General features: G+C 37.1%; 1 protein-coding gene across 19 annotated transcripts in view; it reads right to left on the bottom strand.

The window, feature by feature from the left end:
* Positions 1-19,538, bottom strand: part of PAM (peptidylglycine alpha-amidating monooxygenase) — a 277,716-nt gene that overhangs the window by 161,425 nt on the left and 96,753 nt on the right. For 18 of the 19 annotated variants that reach the window (XM_031666328.1, XM_031666332.1, XM_031666335.1 and 15 more), the window contains 2 exons: positions 6,277-6,741; positions 5,157-5,277 (listed from right to left, as the gene is read on the bottom strand). In XM_031666328.1, coding sequence (XP_031522188.1) covers positions 5,157-5,277; positions 6,277-6,368 — 213 coding nt within the window. In that variant the 5' untranslated portion in view covers positions 6,369-6,741. Of the gene's footprint in view, positions 1-5,156; positions 5,278-6,276; positions 6,742-7,083; positions 7,236-19,538 lie in introns of those variants that run through there. The other variant, XM_031666330.1, reaches the window with a different exon arrangement.

Genomic DNA, 19,538 nt, shown 5'->3' with positions numbered 1-19,538 from the left:
GGTGCTTCCCAACAACCGCACAGCTGCTTCGTGGAGAGCTTGGATCCATTTACTACAAAAGAGGTATAAGAGATATCCTACCAGCTGGTGCCCGAAAGGCTATTGGTTTTCTCCCCTTCTGCAGTGAGGTTTAAACTGAAAGTCAAGCTAGCCTATGAGAGGAAACAGAAAAATGGTGGTGTGGGGTGTCTCCCTTCTTTTTATTCTCATGTCCAAGAGAAAGCTTGAAATTTTAATTTTAAAAGAATACAAATATTATGTACTAATAACCAGAGAGAAGATAAGGAAATCACAACTCCTAAAGTACTAAAAACTATTCCAGTAAAGTCTCATTTTTTTTTTCTGGATTCCTTCCTAATTTTTTCTTTTTTGTAACTTTTATTTTAGGTTCAGGAGTACAAGTGCAGGTTTGCTATATAGGTAAATTGTGTGTCATGGGGGTTTGGTGTACAGATTATTCCATCACCCAGGTAAAAGCATAGTAGGCTGTAGTTAGTTTTTTAATCCTCTCCTTCTTTCCACCCTCCACCCTCAAGTAGGCCCCGTTGCTAATTGTACTCTGAGTTTTCAGCACTGACTGAGGATACGCACATCTTTTTAACACAATGATGGAATTAAAAAATAACCTAACGTTATCGTAGCCTCAAAACTAGACAAAAGCCAAGCTTCTGAACAACTAAGTAACATACAAAGTCTAATTTAATTGGCATTCTGAATTTAATAAGAACAATTCTATATTTAACTTGTATATTACCTCTGATTGTCTTATATAGCTTAAGAACTTACAAGTGCAAACAAATTTGCAAAAAAATACATGACTTTACAAAATTAAATATCTTCTTTCATATATATATATACACACATATATATAACAAAAGGTTTCAAACCGATGAGACTTCTTTTAATAACTTCTCCAAGCAATATAAAGATATATAATAATTTCTGAGAAAAGCATATACATTCTCAGTGTTCCTTTCATTCTCTTATGATAGGGCCATTTTTAATGAAAACAACCAATACTTAAAGATACTGAAAGATTTACTTCTTTGCGTACTTTATCCTTTATCCAAGGTTTCTCTTGCCTAGGTTTGTATTTTCTATTTTCTTCGTTTGGTTCACTTTCGTCTCCTTCACAATTACTGCAATGTCTTAGCTTCTCCATGAAGCCATTGCTGAAAGCCTAAGGGTTAGCAATTTCTTTCTAATGTCAAGGTGCATTCACATTTCCCTGAACACACATAATAATAATATTAGTATACGTTTTCTGAGATCTTACCATGTGCAAGGCAACTGAACATCATGTCACTCAGTCTTCAGAACAACCTTGGTAGTGTAGGATAATAAACTATTGTTATCCTTTCTACAGAAGAAGGAACAGAACTAGCTGGTTAAGAAACAAATCTGAGTTGAGACTGCAAGAGCTGAGGCCAGATGCTGTCAGCCCGGCCCCAATGCCTCTGTTCTAACCACTGGATTTGAGTTAGATTTAGGCAATAAACTTTATGGAAAATCATTGCAATTATACCTTTATTTATTTTAAAATCAAACACCCAAGGGACAGTTAACATGTCAAATTGATATCACCGTACTATGACCATGAACTGGCAGTTTATCAAATTCTTTTGTTTTTTGTTATGAGAGTTGGTGACAGCAAAAGTCCAGAGGGTCCTGGGTGAGAAAGGGAATAAAGTAAGAAAGAAACAGTGCTAAAAGAGAAGTCTCAAGATATCACCACTTCATGTCTCTGCTGGATTTGAAGCCAGTGCCATGGAACACCAAATCCTGACTTTATCTCTATGATAGGCTATTTAAAAGCTGCCTACTCTTCTCTCTAATCTTCCCAAAGGCTGGAAAAACACTAATTAACAGAGATTAAACACTGATTATCCATTTCTACAAAAAGATGGAAACTATTTTCAAATTTTTTAAGTCAGAGAAGAGACAGAATGAGCTCAATTTGATTATAAAATTGATATTGCAACAGACAATAAACCACTTTTTCCGGACTCACTGGATCTACTTTAATAGGAGAAATGTTTAATTGCCACTTTAAAGTCCTGTGGTATGGCAGACTGGCAACTCAGAGGCCTGACATGACTGGATATCCTTGATAAGACACTAATCTAGGCTTGTATTCCATCTGTAAAATTAGTTAGTTGCACTATCTGTATTATGTCTAAGGTTATTTCCACCTCTGTTCTACATCTGCTTCTTTCTCTGTCTAAGCCTACCTAACAATCTCAAGTTTTCCAAAGAAAGGATACACATCAGACGTATTGATGTAGCTTTCATTATTGCCAAAACTTAAGATGTACTTTATTTTAAAAAAATCTTGTGGAATAAATACATTTCTTTAATTAACATGATGTCTCTCAATTCCCAACTCAAGTTCTTGTTTCTCTGTTCCTTCTTTCTTTTAGAGTTTGTTGCTCTTCTTGATTGTCTGCCATAAAAAAAAAAATCCTCTGCCATTTAACTCAATGTCTTTCTTTGTTTTTACATTTTCCTTCATCCTCTTTTCTTTCAGGATTTTTAAACGTTCTATCTTCATAGTCTAGTTATTCCTGAATTTTTTCCTTTTATTTTTGTTCTGAATGATTCTATTTTCTTGGACCTTTTTTTCATTTTGTTTTTTGGTCAACTCTTCTTATTTCCCTTCTACCTTTTGTTTCTTCCCTCTAATACTTTTTCATTATTCTTTCTTGCTTTTTTTTCACCTCTATTCCTCTTAAGGACTTGTGTAAAACTTTGGTTTTACCTTCATTTTAAGAAAATAATACTTTCTTCAAAAGTACTTATGGCATCAGAGCTCTTGGTCTTCCTCAGTGGAACACCACATTCAGAAGGAAAGAGGTCCTGAAGGTTCTGTATCTACTACTTCCTGGGCATATTCAATGGAGAGTCTACCATTTCTCATAAAAGTTCACAAAGTATAAGATCTGAATGTCAGCTGAACCAAGTTACATACTCATGGCACATGGTCAATAGAGTGATGGGGAAAAAATGGAAGAAATACTCAACAAGCAGTTCTGAGCTGTCAGGCAGAGCAACTGAATCACTTACCCAGGAGTTTCAGTTGCAAGTAAGACAAAACTCAACTCAACTTTATTGAAACAAGAAAGGCTAACGTAACTGAACACTGCATAATTAGTGATGTCACCAAGTATCTACATTCTTTCAATCTCTCTGCATTGCCCTCTATGGTGTTAGTTTTATTCTAGGCATGGCTCCCTCATGAACTCAGCAGACCCTAGCGTACAAGCCTACTGCTTACATGCAACAGAAAAATACATTCTCAGCAAAAGTCCTAAGATTTGAATAGTCTAAATCACACACTTTCTTTTGAACCAATCATTGTGGAAAGGGAGGTGGGATACAGTTAATTATCAATCATGGTCCATGTGTTCTATCTCTGGAGCCTGGGTAGGAAGCTCTTGGGAATCACATGGTCTTAGAGAAGGAGCAAGGAGGCAACCAGCTATTTGTCTGGAAAGGCAACCAGCAAATGTGCACTGCATGAGGCAAAGGTGAATATAGATAGTGCAAAATAAAAAGCAATTATTTAAACAGTGTATGTTCTTTCCCCATGGAGTTATTTTGATAACTGTAGATTATAAAAATGAATGAACACATTTTACTTTATGAAAATGGAACTCCTCTACGTCCTTTTATAATCAATTCCTCTAAGATCTCTTTCTGAGATTACTGACCCCACCGCAGTTGCCCATTATTATTAAGTAATTTAAATGTTATTACTCTTAAATAATGAGAAGAAAGAATAACAATAATAATGAACCACAACAAAAGACTATTTGATAAAATAATATTCTTGTGGGAAAAGAGTGCTTGAAAACCCAATTAGTGGATATTTTTATAGAAATACATTCAGTTCAAGCAAATATAGGGGGAAAACCCACTTTTAAAAGTGAGAAAAGAGGCACACTTCATAAGTGAGCAACTGTTGTTCTTCTCTCCTAGTCTCCATCTCATCACACTTTTTGTGGTTAAATACTAAATAAAAAGCTTATGAAATTAAAAGCTAGCACAGTAACAACTGAAAAAGTCATATGCATGGTCATTCGGGGATGAGGAGGGAGTGAAAGTCATTTTTACAGTGGTAGTTATTTATAGACAATCATACACAGGTCTTCAAATAAATGAATGCCAATTCTTAGTCCCGAAAAAAGGCCCATGCGTATTCTCTGGAGCTTTTGGATGTCAATTGCAAAGGGAATTCTGCCCAATAAGTAGAATACAAATACCTTTATTTTCCTAGTACTGAAAATAAAATAAAAAAGAAAAGAAAAATGGAATGTTATCTGCAACAATGAGTCATCAGCCACTGCAGCTCTACAACATCCAGGTCTTTCCCTGTCTCTGCAGCCCTTCAAAAGAAGAGGACTATCTTTTAATGACACACATAAATCCCTGCACTGCCTGCCTGCAAAGCATAATTAATTGTAGCCTTTTTATGCTTAATGAAACACCTTGCACACATGACAGCAGTGGGCTTGAGCTTCTTGTGTGTACCTAAAAGAGGGAAAGCCTTAGCAACAACTTAGTTCTACTCAAAATGCTCTATAAGTCAGATTTATATGAGCTTTGCCATTATTTCAGAATACATCTCTTATATCAAGCAAGTCAGGCTAAAGAAAACTCACAATCAGCCACCTGTATGAACAGTTTTCTTAACTTTTAAAAGTGTGGAATGTTTTGTTTTTCAAATTCTTAGCAGTAAAAGCGTTTTTATTTCTTTACTTGTGGTTGCAATAAAAGGATACTTAAAGTAGCTAAATGCAGCTGCTCAATATCATTTTCCTTTATTAGAATATTTTTTCATATTTTAATGCATACTTGCATGCTGCATTACAGAGGCTAACTACTCCACAGAGAATCTCAAAATGTAAATTTTCGACAATCCATTTCAAACCACAAATGACAATATAAGTAAAATTTTAACAACAAAATTTAAGTGAAAGATTCACCTTGAAAGACTTAACCCTCTTTATAATACTCAATTATTCTAGCCTTAGCTGGATTCTTGAAAGCAAATGCCTACGTTTAAAGAAGTTACTACAGCTGTAAATGCAGTTTCCTTACTTTAACTACAGATTGTATCCAGAACAAGTGAATAAGAAAGAAAGAATTCCTCTCACCTGTTTAGGTATAACCCCAGGCATGCGAATATCCAATGCAAAATCTGATGAATCAATAGGAATTACCGGTCTGGTGGTACCAAGACATTCATTGGAAAATGGTCTGGTAGTTTCTTTAAACCTTAAAAAAGAGGGCAATTTCAATATTCTTGAACATAATGGGATCTAAACTCAACATGAGAAGGTGAAAGAAAGGAATTCTGTGACCTTAAAGATGATTGATTTAAACCCAATGAAAACTCTAAAGATGTGATGACTACATAATTTTCTTAAACATACTCAGATTTTCATTTTATAGTCCAATAAAAATATATACCTAATTTGTAAACAAAATACAACCAATGCAATCAACCAGGCTATATCTAAAACTCCATTCAATAAAAACTTACATGTTTTTACTGAAAATTTATTTAAAAATTATGTCATATAAAAATATGTATGTCAAAATATATATTTGTTTCAAGTTAATGAAGATACAGTATTAATACATTACAAATTATGACAGGCATGCCAATTTTCAAATGGCAGAAATATTAACCATAACCCAGTAAAAATTTTTGTAACTATTTTCGGTGTCCAGAATTACTAGCTAGAAACAAGATTAAGTCAACCATAATTTTGCTAGGAGGCAGAGCTGTTAGGAGGAATAAATAAAAGCCTGCGATGTGAATTACAAACGTACAAGTACATAAATATTTAATAAGGTAATTATGAGGCGTTTGTACACAGCTCAGTGTTTCCTTGTGAGCTATTAGAGTCTATGATCTGCTTCTCCTCGACACTGATGTATCTTTATATTTTATTCTTCAAGCTGTTATAAACAAGAAGGTATTCAAGTCTAAGCGACTATATTGTAGTTCCTGAAATACCTCCCCAAGAGGGAGTGATTAGTATTGGAAATCACAACTTCTAATTGGAGTTTTGAAAGCCAAACTGCTTGGCTACAATACAGTGGGCTTTTTCTGCACGGGGGACTTCACAAGAAGTTACTGTGCTTAAAATTCCAAGTCATTCCAGCAAAGAACATCAACCTCGTCTATTTTGCCAACACTCAGGTTCATAAAAGTGATTACATTTCTCAACAGCATGCACAGAAAGCACCCGAACAACGAACACCCACCTCTTAAAGACAGAAAGTGGGCTTCGGAAAGCCAAACAGCTGCTTGGAAAAACAAGGAGGAGAACTAGCAGGCTGGGGACGCGGCCAGCCATGTCCACGCCGCTCGGGCCCCGCCGGGAGAGGACCCGGCAGCGCAGCGCGGGGCTGGGGCCGGCGGTGGGGCAGCGGCACCGCCAGCAACCGCTACTTCATGGCCCGGGCGCGGCGGGCGTCCTGCGGCGGCCACACACCATCCGCCCGCGAGAGCAGCGAGCTGGCCGCGGCGAGGCGTCTCGGTCACGAGCGGCGGGCAGAAAGCCGTGGGCAGGCGGGACTTTTGTCCGGCCCGCAGGCGGAAGCTTTCCTCCCTCCAGCGCCGCTAGCGTGCCCTGGCGCTGGGGCTAGACGCGCGGATGCCTTATCACTCCGGAATGACAGGGACTGTGAGGGGTATCACCCAAACCCGCGTCAGTCATCATTCAGAACCTGCAAAAATAGAAGCAGATAATGGATGACTAACACGTTACAGCATTTGTCCTCAGCAAATCCCAGCTGAGGTTCTTTAATAGATTAGTAGTTTCACAAGCTTGCGCCCAAGCCTGGGGAAAATGCTGGTCTGTTGAGCTCCCTCCCCCACAGCCAGCCCCCAAGATTTCACGAACCCCGAGTAGAGCCGGTGTTCTGTCTTTGCTTGCTCTTCCTCCCTCGGACCCACTCCTGTTTTCTTTTCCTACTTCTTCCCCCCTTTATCCCTCACAGCCACCCCACTCTGAATTTCTGCTTCCTTCCTCTATCACTGTTTTCTCTCAGCAAAAATGCTCTTAATACCTCTTTGCTGAATGTAAACATCATACAAATGACCGGCTAAGGCACAAGGAAACAAAACAAAACAAAACGAAGAGAGGCAAAGACAAAGCACTTGGATACCACAGTAATCAGATAGGAAAAGACTTTGAGAACAAAGGCATGTTTATATACATGCATCACAGAGCTAGAGATCCAAGAGGAAAAGATACCTCCTACCAAGAACTCCCAAGGATCATCACAGAATTGCCCAAGTTCTCAGAATTATTTTAAAACAAACCAAAACTCTACAGCTAACATGATACACAAGATGTAAATGCCCATTTAAAAATCCTGCATCTCACATGCAAAATAATAATTTTGTACTTAGAAGGCATGCCTTCCAAAAGATATCCTTTCCAAAGTCTGGAGTTTTACAACATAATTAGAAAGAGTAGGGAGATTCTAAGCTGCCCCCCCAGATGAATTTTATCGACAAAGGTTACGATGAAGAACATCACATGAACACAAATGAGAGGCCTGAAGAACCAGTGTATAGCTCAATGTGTTATAAGAGGACTCAACTAGGCTAAACTTGAAAATATTCACATTTTGACTGAATATATTTAAGACTATGTATCAAACCTGCAAATTTTAGTCTGAAGGCATAAATTAAAACTGTATAATTCACAATATAAAAATACTGTACTTCCAAAGAAAGAGATTAAAGTTTTATTTTAATCAGTAACTATAAACATGGTTCCAAGAATCTCAAATGAATTCGGAAGATGTGTAACAGTAAAAAGAAAAAATAAGGAAAAATCATATTGAAATGCTTCACAGTAATACATCAGCCTCTGGAAATCACAAGATAGTGAAGCTAATCTAAAACAAAACGAAACAAAACAAAAACCTAGAACCAAAACAAATAAAAAAGCACTAACCTTAAATGAAGTGAGATTCTTCATGATCAGTGTTTTATAGATAGAAGAAATATACCATATACCAAATATAAATAAAACCTGACTTAACATCCAACCAATTCAAGGATGCTTGAGGCTCACCAGCAGTCGAAGACCAGCTAATTTACATAAGCAATGACATTTTTAAAAGACTGATACTATTTGTTTGAACTTTCTCTTTGGCTTGCTGTTTGAGCTTTCAGAACCAAAAACCTTCAGCTTTATCCTTATCCTGTGGGTAAAGGAAAGAACTCCTTATGGAGGAAGAGAAACAATTGGCCTGAAGGCTATGCTATTGCCTTTGCTAGCAACAAAGTATAATCCTATCAAATGACAATACTTCACATTCCCTGAAGTTCTTTTATATATATATATATATATATATATATATTTATATATATATGAAGAAGGGGTTATATTTTAATATTTCATTCAGAACAGGATTCAAGGACAGTCCCTCTTCCAGTTGGCAAGGAGATTTGGTATTACACAAACACTTGAAAACAAATTAAGTATTAAAATTCTCTAACAGGAACACACCCTTAAGTACTAGCCTTTGAAAAAAATATTCCACTTATCTCTTTGATTTTATTACCTTTGATGTCCCTAAACCACCCACTTAAAGAAAAGGGAATTAAAGTTGTGGGTAGAAGCAAAGTTAGTATTTGTAGCCATGAATAGAACAAAAGGTCTTATAAAAATGAAAGCTAATTATGCTTCTTGTTTCTGGATGACTTGCAAGCTAAAGACAAAATACAAATCCTCATATGAAAAAAAAAATGTCCACCCATTTTTTTTTTTTATAATTCTGGATAATGTCGAACATATAATAATCACATTTTATTAGTATTCTTATTTAAGATTTAAAAATTTTAAATATATTTTGCTGAGATAATTCCTTCACTCATCAACAAAAAAAGATAAAAAACCCTTAGTTTCAGAACTTTATACAAAAGATTGTAATACATACTGGAGTTTTATAAAATGAATAAAACTAAAAAAGAATATAGTCTATTAAGGGAGATGAGAACTTTACACAGTAACATAAGGTATATTTAGAATGTAGTATTCTATATGAGTACTATAAAAAGAGACTCAGAATTTTGAAGAAGGAAAACATCTTCAAAAGGAGGGCAAGAAAAAAGAAGAGTAAAGCAGTATTCAGTGGAAGGGGTGGCTATCGAGCAAGCCTTGGAGGACAGTTGGAGTTTCCACTGTGGGAGGTCGACAGTGAGCATTACAGGTACAGGGAAATGGCAGGAGCAAAGGAGCCCAGCTGGGGAACAGAGTATGTTCATAAAGTAATAAAAGTTCTGCCTCCTAGACTCAAGCTGCAGGCCCAGATTTACTATTTTATTTGTAATACAAAGCAAATGTTCTGTTTACATATTCATAAAATCTTCAGGTAAGAATGATTTATAACCTATACCTATATGGATATTAATTCTGGGAGGAGTAGTAGTAGTAGTTAAGTACAGCTTAGTCCAGAGGACCATAAAACTAATTTGGATCTTACAAAGTAGGCAGCCCATTCCTTCCAATTTTCATTAAAAAAAAAAAAAAAAAAAAAAAGATAGCTGGCATTTATTACTGGTCAAAGAGCCAAATAAATATGATGGCCATTTTGACCATTCATTCGTGTATTCATTAATAAGAGACCCAGTACAGCATAGTGGGTACCTGTAAACTGAAGGAAAACTGCCTGATTCCTGGGTCCACTATGTATTAGCTATGTGAAACTAGACAAGTACCTAACCTCTCTAGCTTCAGTTTCTTCATCTGCAAAATGGGCATAATCATATTACCTACCTCACTGGGCTGTTGCCAGGAAAAACTAAATTAGTACCCTTAGAACAGTGCTGGACACATAATAAATGCTCCCTATTATTGTTGCTGCAACAAATATATATTGAATGCCTGAGACTCTGAATGCTGGGGATGGTGATAATCAAGACAGATAAAGTTCCCACTCTTACAGGAATTACTTTCTGCTGGAGAAAAACAAATAAAAATGACTACCAAACTGTAAATTTCATTTTCTTTTAAGGAGATTTTATGCAGTTTCCTTGAATGACTTATGATTAAACTGACTAAAGGGTGCATATCCATTCACATAGCAATTTGACTTCTGAGGATTAATTCTTAGGCAAAAACTGAACAAGGCACAAGGCACAACTATGTTTATAAAAATGTTTATTAGTATTGTTCGTAATAACAAAGACCTGGATGTTTATAATGGCAAAAGAACTGAAAGCAATTTAAATGTCCTTCAATAGGAGATTTGTGGAAAAAAAACTTAGAGTTATAAAAACCAGAATACTATGCATCCCTTAAAAACAAAACAAAACAAAAAGACACTATGTGTCTATTTTTAAAGCCAAGGGCATTTTTTTTAATTTTTTTTTTATTTTTTGAGACGGGGTCTTACTCTGTAGCCCAGGCTGGAGTGCAGTGGCGCGATTTTGGCTCACTCCAACCTCTGCCTCCCAGACTCAAGCAATCCTCCTGCCTCAGCCTCCCGAGTAGCTGGGACTACAGACATACACCATCATGCCCTGACAATATTTGTATTTTTTTGTAGAGACAAGTTTTTGCCAAGTTTCCCAGGCTAGTCTCGAACTCCTGAGGTCACATGATCTGTCTGTCTCAGCCTCCTAAAGTGCTGAGATTACAGGCATGAGCCACCACATCTGGCCTCCAAAGGCATATCCTATAACATATTTTTTTGCATAGCTTACAAATTTTTAAAGAACCTGAAAATTATAGAAATGCTGCAAGTATAGTACAAATAACTTTTTTCCATAATCATTTTAGAGTTACTGACCTGGTGGCTCCATCATCCCTAAACACTTTAGTGTGACTTCCTAAAAACGAATACATTCTGCTACATAACCTCAATAAAACCATCAAAATAAAAAAATTCACGTGAATACATTACTAACATCAAACTTTGCCCACTGTCCCAATAATGTCTTTTATTAGCAAAATCATCTAGTTCAGAATCAGGTGTTCCAAGGAAAGTTGTCATGTCTCCAGTCTGCTTCCCTCCAGACAGTTTCTCAGTCTGTCTTTAGCTTTTATGACCTTGACTCTATGGAAGATTACAGGCTAGTTATTTTGCAGAATGCCTCTCAATTGGTGTTTATTTTATGTTTCATTAGGACCAGGTTCAGGTTATGCATCTTTGGCAGGAGTATGACAGAAATGATGGTGTGTTCTTCTCACTACATCTGTATTAATTGTCCATTGTTGCATATCTAATTACCCCAAAACATAGTAAGTGAAAACAATAAGCATTATCTTTCATAGTTTCTGTGCATCAGGAAAAGCTTAGCTGGGAGGTTCTCTTACGAGGTTGTGGTTTAGATGTGAACCAGAACTGCAGTCATCTGAAGGCTTGACTAGAGCTGGAAGATTTGCTTGCAAGGTGGCTTGCTCACATGGCTGGCAAGTGAGTGCTGGTTGTTGGCAGAAAAAACATGTCCTCAATATGTGGCCTCTCTGTCGGGCTACTTGAGTGTCTTCACAACATGGCACTGGGCTTCCCCCAGAGGGAGCGGTCTTTTGTTATGTAGCATCAGAAGCCACACACCATCATTTCTCTAACATCCTGCTGGCTATACAGGTCTGCCCCACCCACTGAAGGAGAAGACCACCCACGGCATGAATAGCTAGGTGGGGAGGACCATCGCTTGGAAGCTGCCTACCACAGCATTTTATTAAGTGGCCATGATTGTGACTTGTCTCATTACTGACAATATTAACTTTGACCATTTGATTAAGTTGATGTCTTCCAGCTGTTTCCACCATACTGTTAACTATTTTTTCCCTTTATAATTAATATGCTTTGGTGAAGGTTATTTTTTTATTATTATTATTATTATCATCATCATTTTGAGACAGGGTCTTGCGCTCTGTTGCCCAGGCTGGAGTGTAGTGGCATGATCTTAGCTCACTGCAACCTCCACCTCCAGGGCTCAGGCGATCCTTCTACCTCAGCCTCCCAAATAGCTGGGACCACAGGTGTGCACCACCACACCTGGCTAATGTTTTTTTTTGGAGAGATAGGGTTTCACCATGTTTCCCAGGCTGGTCCCGAACTCCTGGACTCAAGCTATTCGCCTACCTCGCCCTTCCTAAGTGCTGGCCTTTGACATATTCCTATCATCCTTTGAACATTTCCTTGCTTTCTGCCCCTTTTCCCACCTGGGCTCAAAGCCCTGCACCAGAACTTCCTCTTTGTGCTCTTTATTTCACCTGCCCTTTGTGAACACCTTATACCAGGCTGTGCACACATCCTCACCCTGTTTGGGCTCTGACACTCCATGCCAGGTCACCAACCCCATCACATGGATGCCTCCCTACCTAATATGGGCTCCAATGCCCCATGCCAGGCAACCCTTCCTCAATATCTACCCTGCTTTGCCCTAGATAGTTGCTTTAGGACTGAACTGGTCAGGAAGAAAAAAGATTTAAAATTTTAAACAGCTTATTATAGAACAGCATACATATAGAGAGTCGTGTGTCACTTAACAATGGGGTTACATCCTGAAAAATGCATTGTTATGTTAGGCCATTTCATTCTTGTGTGAACATCATTGAGTGTACTTACATAAACCTAGATGGTATAGCCTATGACACACCTAGGCTCTATATAGTCTATTGCTCCTAGGCTACAAACCTGTACAACATGTTACTATAGTGATTACTGGAAACAACTCTAACACAATACTAAGTATCTGTGTATCTAAACATAGAAAAGGTACAGTGCAAATATGGTGTATAAGAAATGGTACATTTGTATACGGCACTTATAAATGGAGCTTCAGGACTGGAAGTTGCTCTGGGTGAGTCAGTGAGTAAGTGGTGAGCGAGAGGCCTAGGACATTACTGTACACTACTATAGACTTTATAACACTGTACAGGAGATTTTATGCAGTTTCCTTTAAGCTATACTAAATTTATTTTAAAAATCTTTCTTCAATAATAAATTAATCTTAGTGTAGTGTAGCTTTTTACTTTATAAACTTTTAAAAATTGTTTAACTTTTTAACTCTTTTGCAATAAAATTTAGCTTAAAAAGCAAATGCGTTGTACAATTATATAGAATATTTTCTTTCTTTATATCTTTATTCTATAAGCTTTTTTAAAACAATATTTTTTAAACTTTTTAAGCTTTTTCGTTAAAAGTGAAGACACACACACACACACACACACACACTAGCCTAGGCCTACACAAGATCAGGATGATCAATATTAGTTTTTCACCTCTACATCTTGTCCCACCAGAAGGTCTTTCTGGGCAATAGCACACGGAACAGTCATCTCCTATGATAACAATGCCTTTTGAAATGCCTCCTGAAAACCTTGCCTCAGGCTGTTTTACAGTTAACATTTTTTTTTGTTAAGTAGAAGGAGTGCACTCTAAAATAAAGATAAAAAAGTATAGTATTGTAAATGCATAAACCAATCATACAGTCGTTTATTATCATTATCAAGTATTATGGACTGCACATAATCGTATGTGCCAAACTTTTATGTGACTGGCAGGGCAGTAGGTTTGTTAACATCAGCATCACCACAAACACATGAGTAATGCGTTGACATTATGATGACTACGGTGTTACTAGGTGATAGGAATTTTTCAGCTCTATTATAATCTTATGGGACCACCACCACATATGTGTTCTGACATTGACTAAAGCATCGTTATGAGGCATGTGACTGTATTTAAAAGTCTGAAGTAATATAAGTTAAACTGTTGCATTTCCAGAGATTTTCTATGGAGATGGTTGGGGAAAAGGTGGAGTTCACTGTCTATTTATATGCTTTTGTAGTCTTTTAATTTTCACTGGCTTGTATTACTTTTGTAACTAGAAGAAAACAGGAATATATGCATTTAAAAATATTTTATTAAATATGGTTCTATAGATTTCAATTTACATATTAACTGCTATCTGAAAGTTAGGTAATGTTTTGATAAAAGAAAAATTCTTCCTCTGCTTAGCAAGAACATTGCAAACTAAATGTCATGGTGGCTATATAGCTGCAATGCAGAGTTTCTTAAACTCAGCACTATCAACATTTTGGGCTGAACCATTCTTTGTTGTGGGGGCTGTCCTGTGTATTACAGGGTGTTCAGCAGCACCCTTGGCCTCCACCCACTAGATGCCAGTAGCATTCCCCTCAGTTATGGCAACCAAAAATGTCTCCAGATATTGCCAAATGTTTTCTGAAGGGTAAAATTACCTAGTTGAGAACCACTGTTATAATGTGGCTCATTAAGATGAAGCTTAACTTGTAAATCAAATGCAATGCCATTTTCTTTAAATACATATAGTAAGAAATAAATAAGTTAAAAAAGTGTTTGCAAAAATGGAACTTCCAAATAATGGGGGAAAATATCCTAACAGAATAATCATAACAACAGGTAACACTTACTGACTTATATGCCAACACTGACTTTGCATGTATTATCTTGCTGAATTCTTATGACTTTGAAATGTGGGTTATTAATCCTGTTTTATAGATGAGGAATCTAAAGCTCAGAAAAATTAACTTGTTCTGGTTATATCGTGATAAAGCAGCAAGAATTCAAATCCTAGCCTGCTGACTCCAGAATCCATGCTCTTAATCCATACTCCTCAACACAAAACGGACCCTCCACATTCATAGGGGATATTTTCTTCAGGTATAACAAATAGGTAAATCCTTTGAATACCATTTTCTTGCAAAATAATAATAGCTCATGTTTATTGAGCAATTACTATATTCCAGGCATTGTACTAAGCAGTTTATATAAACTAGCTCTTCTGAATCCTCACAGCAACTGTATGAAATTTGTTCCGTTATCATTCCTATTTTACTGAAGTGGCAACTAGACAAAAAGTGAATTGGTAACATGCCCATGGTACCCAGCCAGGACATAAACACAGGCAATCTGACGCCATGGTTGAAGCTCTTAACTACGCACCTAGTCTTTTTTCCTTTCATATACTAGGAAGCATTCCCTCTTCAACTTTATAAACATTACTCATTTAGCTAATTCAGAAGGTAACAAATCGAAGTCCTATGCTTATGATTCAAATTGATCCAAAAGAAGATTTTGTTTGGCCTGCAAAGGTTTTTTCCCAACTCCTCCCCTACATTTGAGCTCTGTATAAACATTTCAAAATGAAAGATTTCACATAAAACCCAGATTTCCACTCTCTTGAAGAGCCATAAAAATCTGGCATCACTGGACTCACATTTCCACACAGCAACAATTAGCTGAGCCAAGTAGTGACTCCCTTTTTGACGTGGCCAGCAATCCGCAGACTGCCACTGTCCCCACTGCTCCCTATCTGTTCTCAGTCTCTGAGGCTAGTAGTGGTTGTTTAAACTGCTGCTCAGCTCTCAAGTGCAGTTATTTGTCCATTTTTTTTTTTTTGCCTTTTGTATTTTTTCATACCTGGCCGGCTTTTCTCATTAACATTACTAGCCAACACCTTAAAATCATCTGTGTTGTGATCACTGAGGGACACCCTTGCTCTAGGAAGGTAAACTTCACCCTAGGTGAAACATAGGGTTTACCACACTTAGGTGTACTAAGTTGCTGGGGTATTTTTTGTTGTTGATGGTTTGTTTTTTTTTGTTGTTTGTTTGTTTGTTTTTTGAGACGGAGTCTCGCTGTGCTCCCAGGCTGGAGTGCAGTGGCCGGATCTCAGTTCACTGCAAGCTCCGCCTCCCAGGTTCACGCCATTCTCCCGCCTCAGCCTCCTGAGTAGCTGAGACTACAGGCGCCCGCCACCACGCCCGGCTAGTTTTTTGTATTTTTAGTAGAGACGGGGTTTCACCATGTTAGCCAGGATAGTCTCGATCTCCTGACCTCGTGATCCACCCGCCTCGGCCTCCCAAAGTGCTGGGATTACAGGCTTGAGCCACCGCGCCCGGCCGATGGTTTGTTTTTTAAGGCTCTCTTCATTAGCAAGACATAGCAAATTGAATGGTATTTTCTGCACACAGATTTTTTGGGGACTCATGTCTTCTAACATGCAGCCAATTTGAAGTATCTTTCCCTTGCAAGTCAAAATTGGCTGGGTACCTATTAGAACATACATGCTGAAAAAAAAATCTCAGGGGTACCATTCAGCATATGATCCTACTGCAATAAGAACTTGCCAAAAGTAAAAAAATTTATTTTATTTTATTTTTTGTTTCCATGATCAGTAACAGATGCCCTTTAAATATGTCCATTAGTCATCAAATCGCTCAGCCCTGTAAATACTTCCATGGGGAAAATAACAAGACACATAATTCTTAATTAAATTTCTCAGCTTTGACTAATACAAATGTTACTTCCTAACACATGTATCAAATTCAATGCTGGCATATTTTACTGTAAAATAAAACAGATCCCTGTCTTCCAAACAGCACACATCTTTTTACTCTAAAGACTGAACTGGCAAGTGCTCAAGAGATGGGTGAACTGCAGAGGAAAGCATTAACCATTACAGATGATGCCAGAGAGGTGGACCACTTCTTTGTATCCTACTCATTTGCCCACCAGGTACCTTATTTATTTATAAACTCAGGACGTCACATAAAGTTTAGTTTCACAAGAGCACAAAACGCCTTTTCAGCTATCACCTACTTTCTCCTTGAAACGTTGTTGAGTCAGGGGAACAGACCTTTGGGCTGGTTTTGCAGAGCTATTTGGTGGACAACCCTCCATGAGCTCTGCCTTAACTCATGAAGCAAGTCAGTCAGCAGAACCTAGACTTAGAGACTATGTCCATAATATGCCATTTCAGAAATTAATGAACTTTGTTCCTCTTTGGTAAAATTTTTCAGGAACTAGTTTGCAAGTAATGTCAAAGACCTCACTACATTTCAAATCTTGGATGATTTTTTCAAAAAAAGTGTGAATCATAGAATGACCCACTGATTTAGGTATTGAAAGATCTTTCGCATTAATGCTTTGTAGTGCTTCTTTTGTAGGTCTTTGTGTTACTAGTTTCTTTTATTTTTAGGAGGAAGTTGGCATAGAATGGAGGGAGGGTAACCTCATGTAAGGGCAAATATTTAGTTTACCGGGCTTCAATGAATGGGGTCTGAAGGTGGGGATCTGCCTTTCCTTCTGCTTTTCTTGCAATCAATCAACATATTTTTAATGAGATGTTTGTGACGTTTTTTCCTGTTTATGATTCCACATCCTTAGGCATACTAGTTATTCCTGAAGCATTTTAATATATATTTTGTTAAATGTTTTCCAGTGACTTCAGAGGTAGGAAGTATTAACTACACACGAAAACCAGCTCAGACCCAGACCATGCAGTTACAAAATAAGTATTCTCTTTCTTTAAAAATCTATAGGAAATGTCTAGATTTTCACTTAAAAACAACAGTGACCTTTATCTTCTCTTTCTGGTGCTATTCATACAGAAGTGTTTTCTCCCATAGCACAGTCGTATTTTCAAATGATTCTTAAGTTTTCCACTTCAAATGTTCAAATTTGTACAACAAAATGCCCATAAACACACCTTTTCCTATTACAAAAGTTTTGCTATCCTTTTCTTCAAGCCACTCAGATGTATTATTACAGTACTTAAAAGTGAAATCTATAATCATATAACCCTATTATAGAATTGAAAAACATATGGAAATTTTTCTTAAAGATCATCAAAGAATGTCAAAACATTCTCTCATTTGAATAATTCTGCTCAATTGGGTTTAGAATCCCTTAGAGGGATTCTGCAAAGTGTAAACTACATACTGCCCTCTCAATTCATCTCAACTAGATAATTTGGAAGTCATTAACAAAAGAACAAAACTGCTCAAACAACATTTTAATGTCTTTTATTTTAGGGCACAGAGGCTAAAATAAAATTTAGCTTAATCGTAAGACAACCATTTGAATTTTTAAATATGCAATTCACCACTGAAAGAAGTACAATGTACTGAAGTAGCTTATACGCAGATATTTTAATTTCTAGTCTATAGTACTAACAGTTCTCTTTGATCAGTGTCCCCAAATTCCCCGTGAACTATCAATGAAGAGCTTCATAATTTTCTTCTGGCTGAAAATGATCAAAGCATTCTTACATTTGTTAGAATTCTTTGATGCTGCTGCACAAACAGGTGGTGAGTTTATCTCGTTGCTATTAAACTGTTTCTTGCTGTCTTGAGCTTAGGAAGAAGTGGTTTATTTTAACAAGGTGCTCACAGAGTGGTTTGTTCTTTGCCAATTTTTAATGATTTTTACAAGGTTTCCCACAGTGACTAGCAATATGCACCCTGGAATGGAAGATGAGAGCTGAAAAAAGATGAGGTCCATGATCCTCCAGGCCTGAGACACATCCCAGGTGGACTTCCAGGAGTATCAAGGAAGTGAGGCCCAAGCACATCCAGTTGATCTTATTGGCTTTCTCTCTCCATTGTTGAGGCTACATGCCCTAAGCTTGAGTTATATCATAACTAAAAGTTGAGTTTTTAAGTCACAGAAAAATGTGAAATACCCAACATTTGCCAATTTAAACCAAAATAAGGAGCCCCCCCCACCGGGCAGTATAATATAGAGAAGTCATTCCCATCTTTGAAGTATAAAAATCCCTTTTTAAAAGGAGGACATTTCATGGAACTATACATTATAATGACATTATTAATAATTAAAACAATATTAATAGTTTTTGAGTAGTTGCTATATGCCAGGCAGCCTTTTAAATACTTTCCATGTATAATTTCATTTAATGCTCATGAAATCATATAAGCTATGTCTAAGTATTATCTACATTTTACAGATGAGCAAACAGAGGCACAGAAGTCAAGGAACGTGTTGGCCATCATGTTGCCAGAAGTAGCGGGGCAGGGATTGAAACGCAACTTTGGCTGCATTCAAGGCAGGATCTACCAACTTGATAGAGGCTGTACTTCTGGTATTTATTAGGAAAATACATAAAGGCTAAGCTGAATCATTACTGAATCAGTAATGCTTTTAAATAAATTTGTACTTTATGTCACACATAATTCAAACCAATAGTACACATAAGTGTGAGAAGTGTTATTTGTTTCATATCCCACAATGCTCATTTCCCAGCAGTGGACTCTGGGTTTCACCCTAACTCTGCCTCCCCCCGTGGAGTCTGAGCCAATGAATGAAAACCACTGGTGTAAAATGACGGCGCAGACTTAAAGTCAGAAGTGATAGTTCTATGTCCTGAAGGGATTCTCTTCACATTTCTAAACTGTGGTTCCCCCTGTCTAAATAGATGGTATTGATAAATGCTCTACCAAACGGCTACTGTGAGAAACAAAAATAATCTGAGCAAATTCTAAAAAGAGTAAAGCACCAGAGAGATCATAAGTTATTAGTGTTTTAGATTTAGCTTTCTCAATGGATAAAATATAAAATCTTTATTTTATTTTTCTAAATTTACACTGTTTATTCTGAACCTATTTATATCTCATCTTTATTATTTCAGAGTACTAGAACATCTTCAGATTATCTTTGAAGAGTCAGGGACAAAACAGAGCTAAAAACCCAAATTCAAATACTCTTCC

The sequence above is a fragment of the Papio anubis genome, chromosome 5 (assembly GCF_008728515.1).
Source record: "Papio anubis isolate 15944 chromosome 5, Panubis1.0, whole genome shotgun sequence".
In the NCBI taxonomy this organism is placed as follows: Eukaryota; Metazoa; Chordata; class Mammalia; order Primates; family Cercopithecidae; genus Papio; species Papio anubis.
Note: the sequence above shows the minus strand (reverse complement) of the source record. Positions and strands in the feature narration are given on the sequence as shown.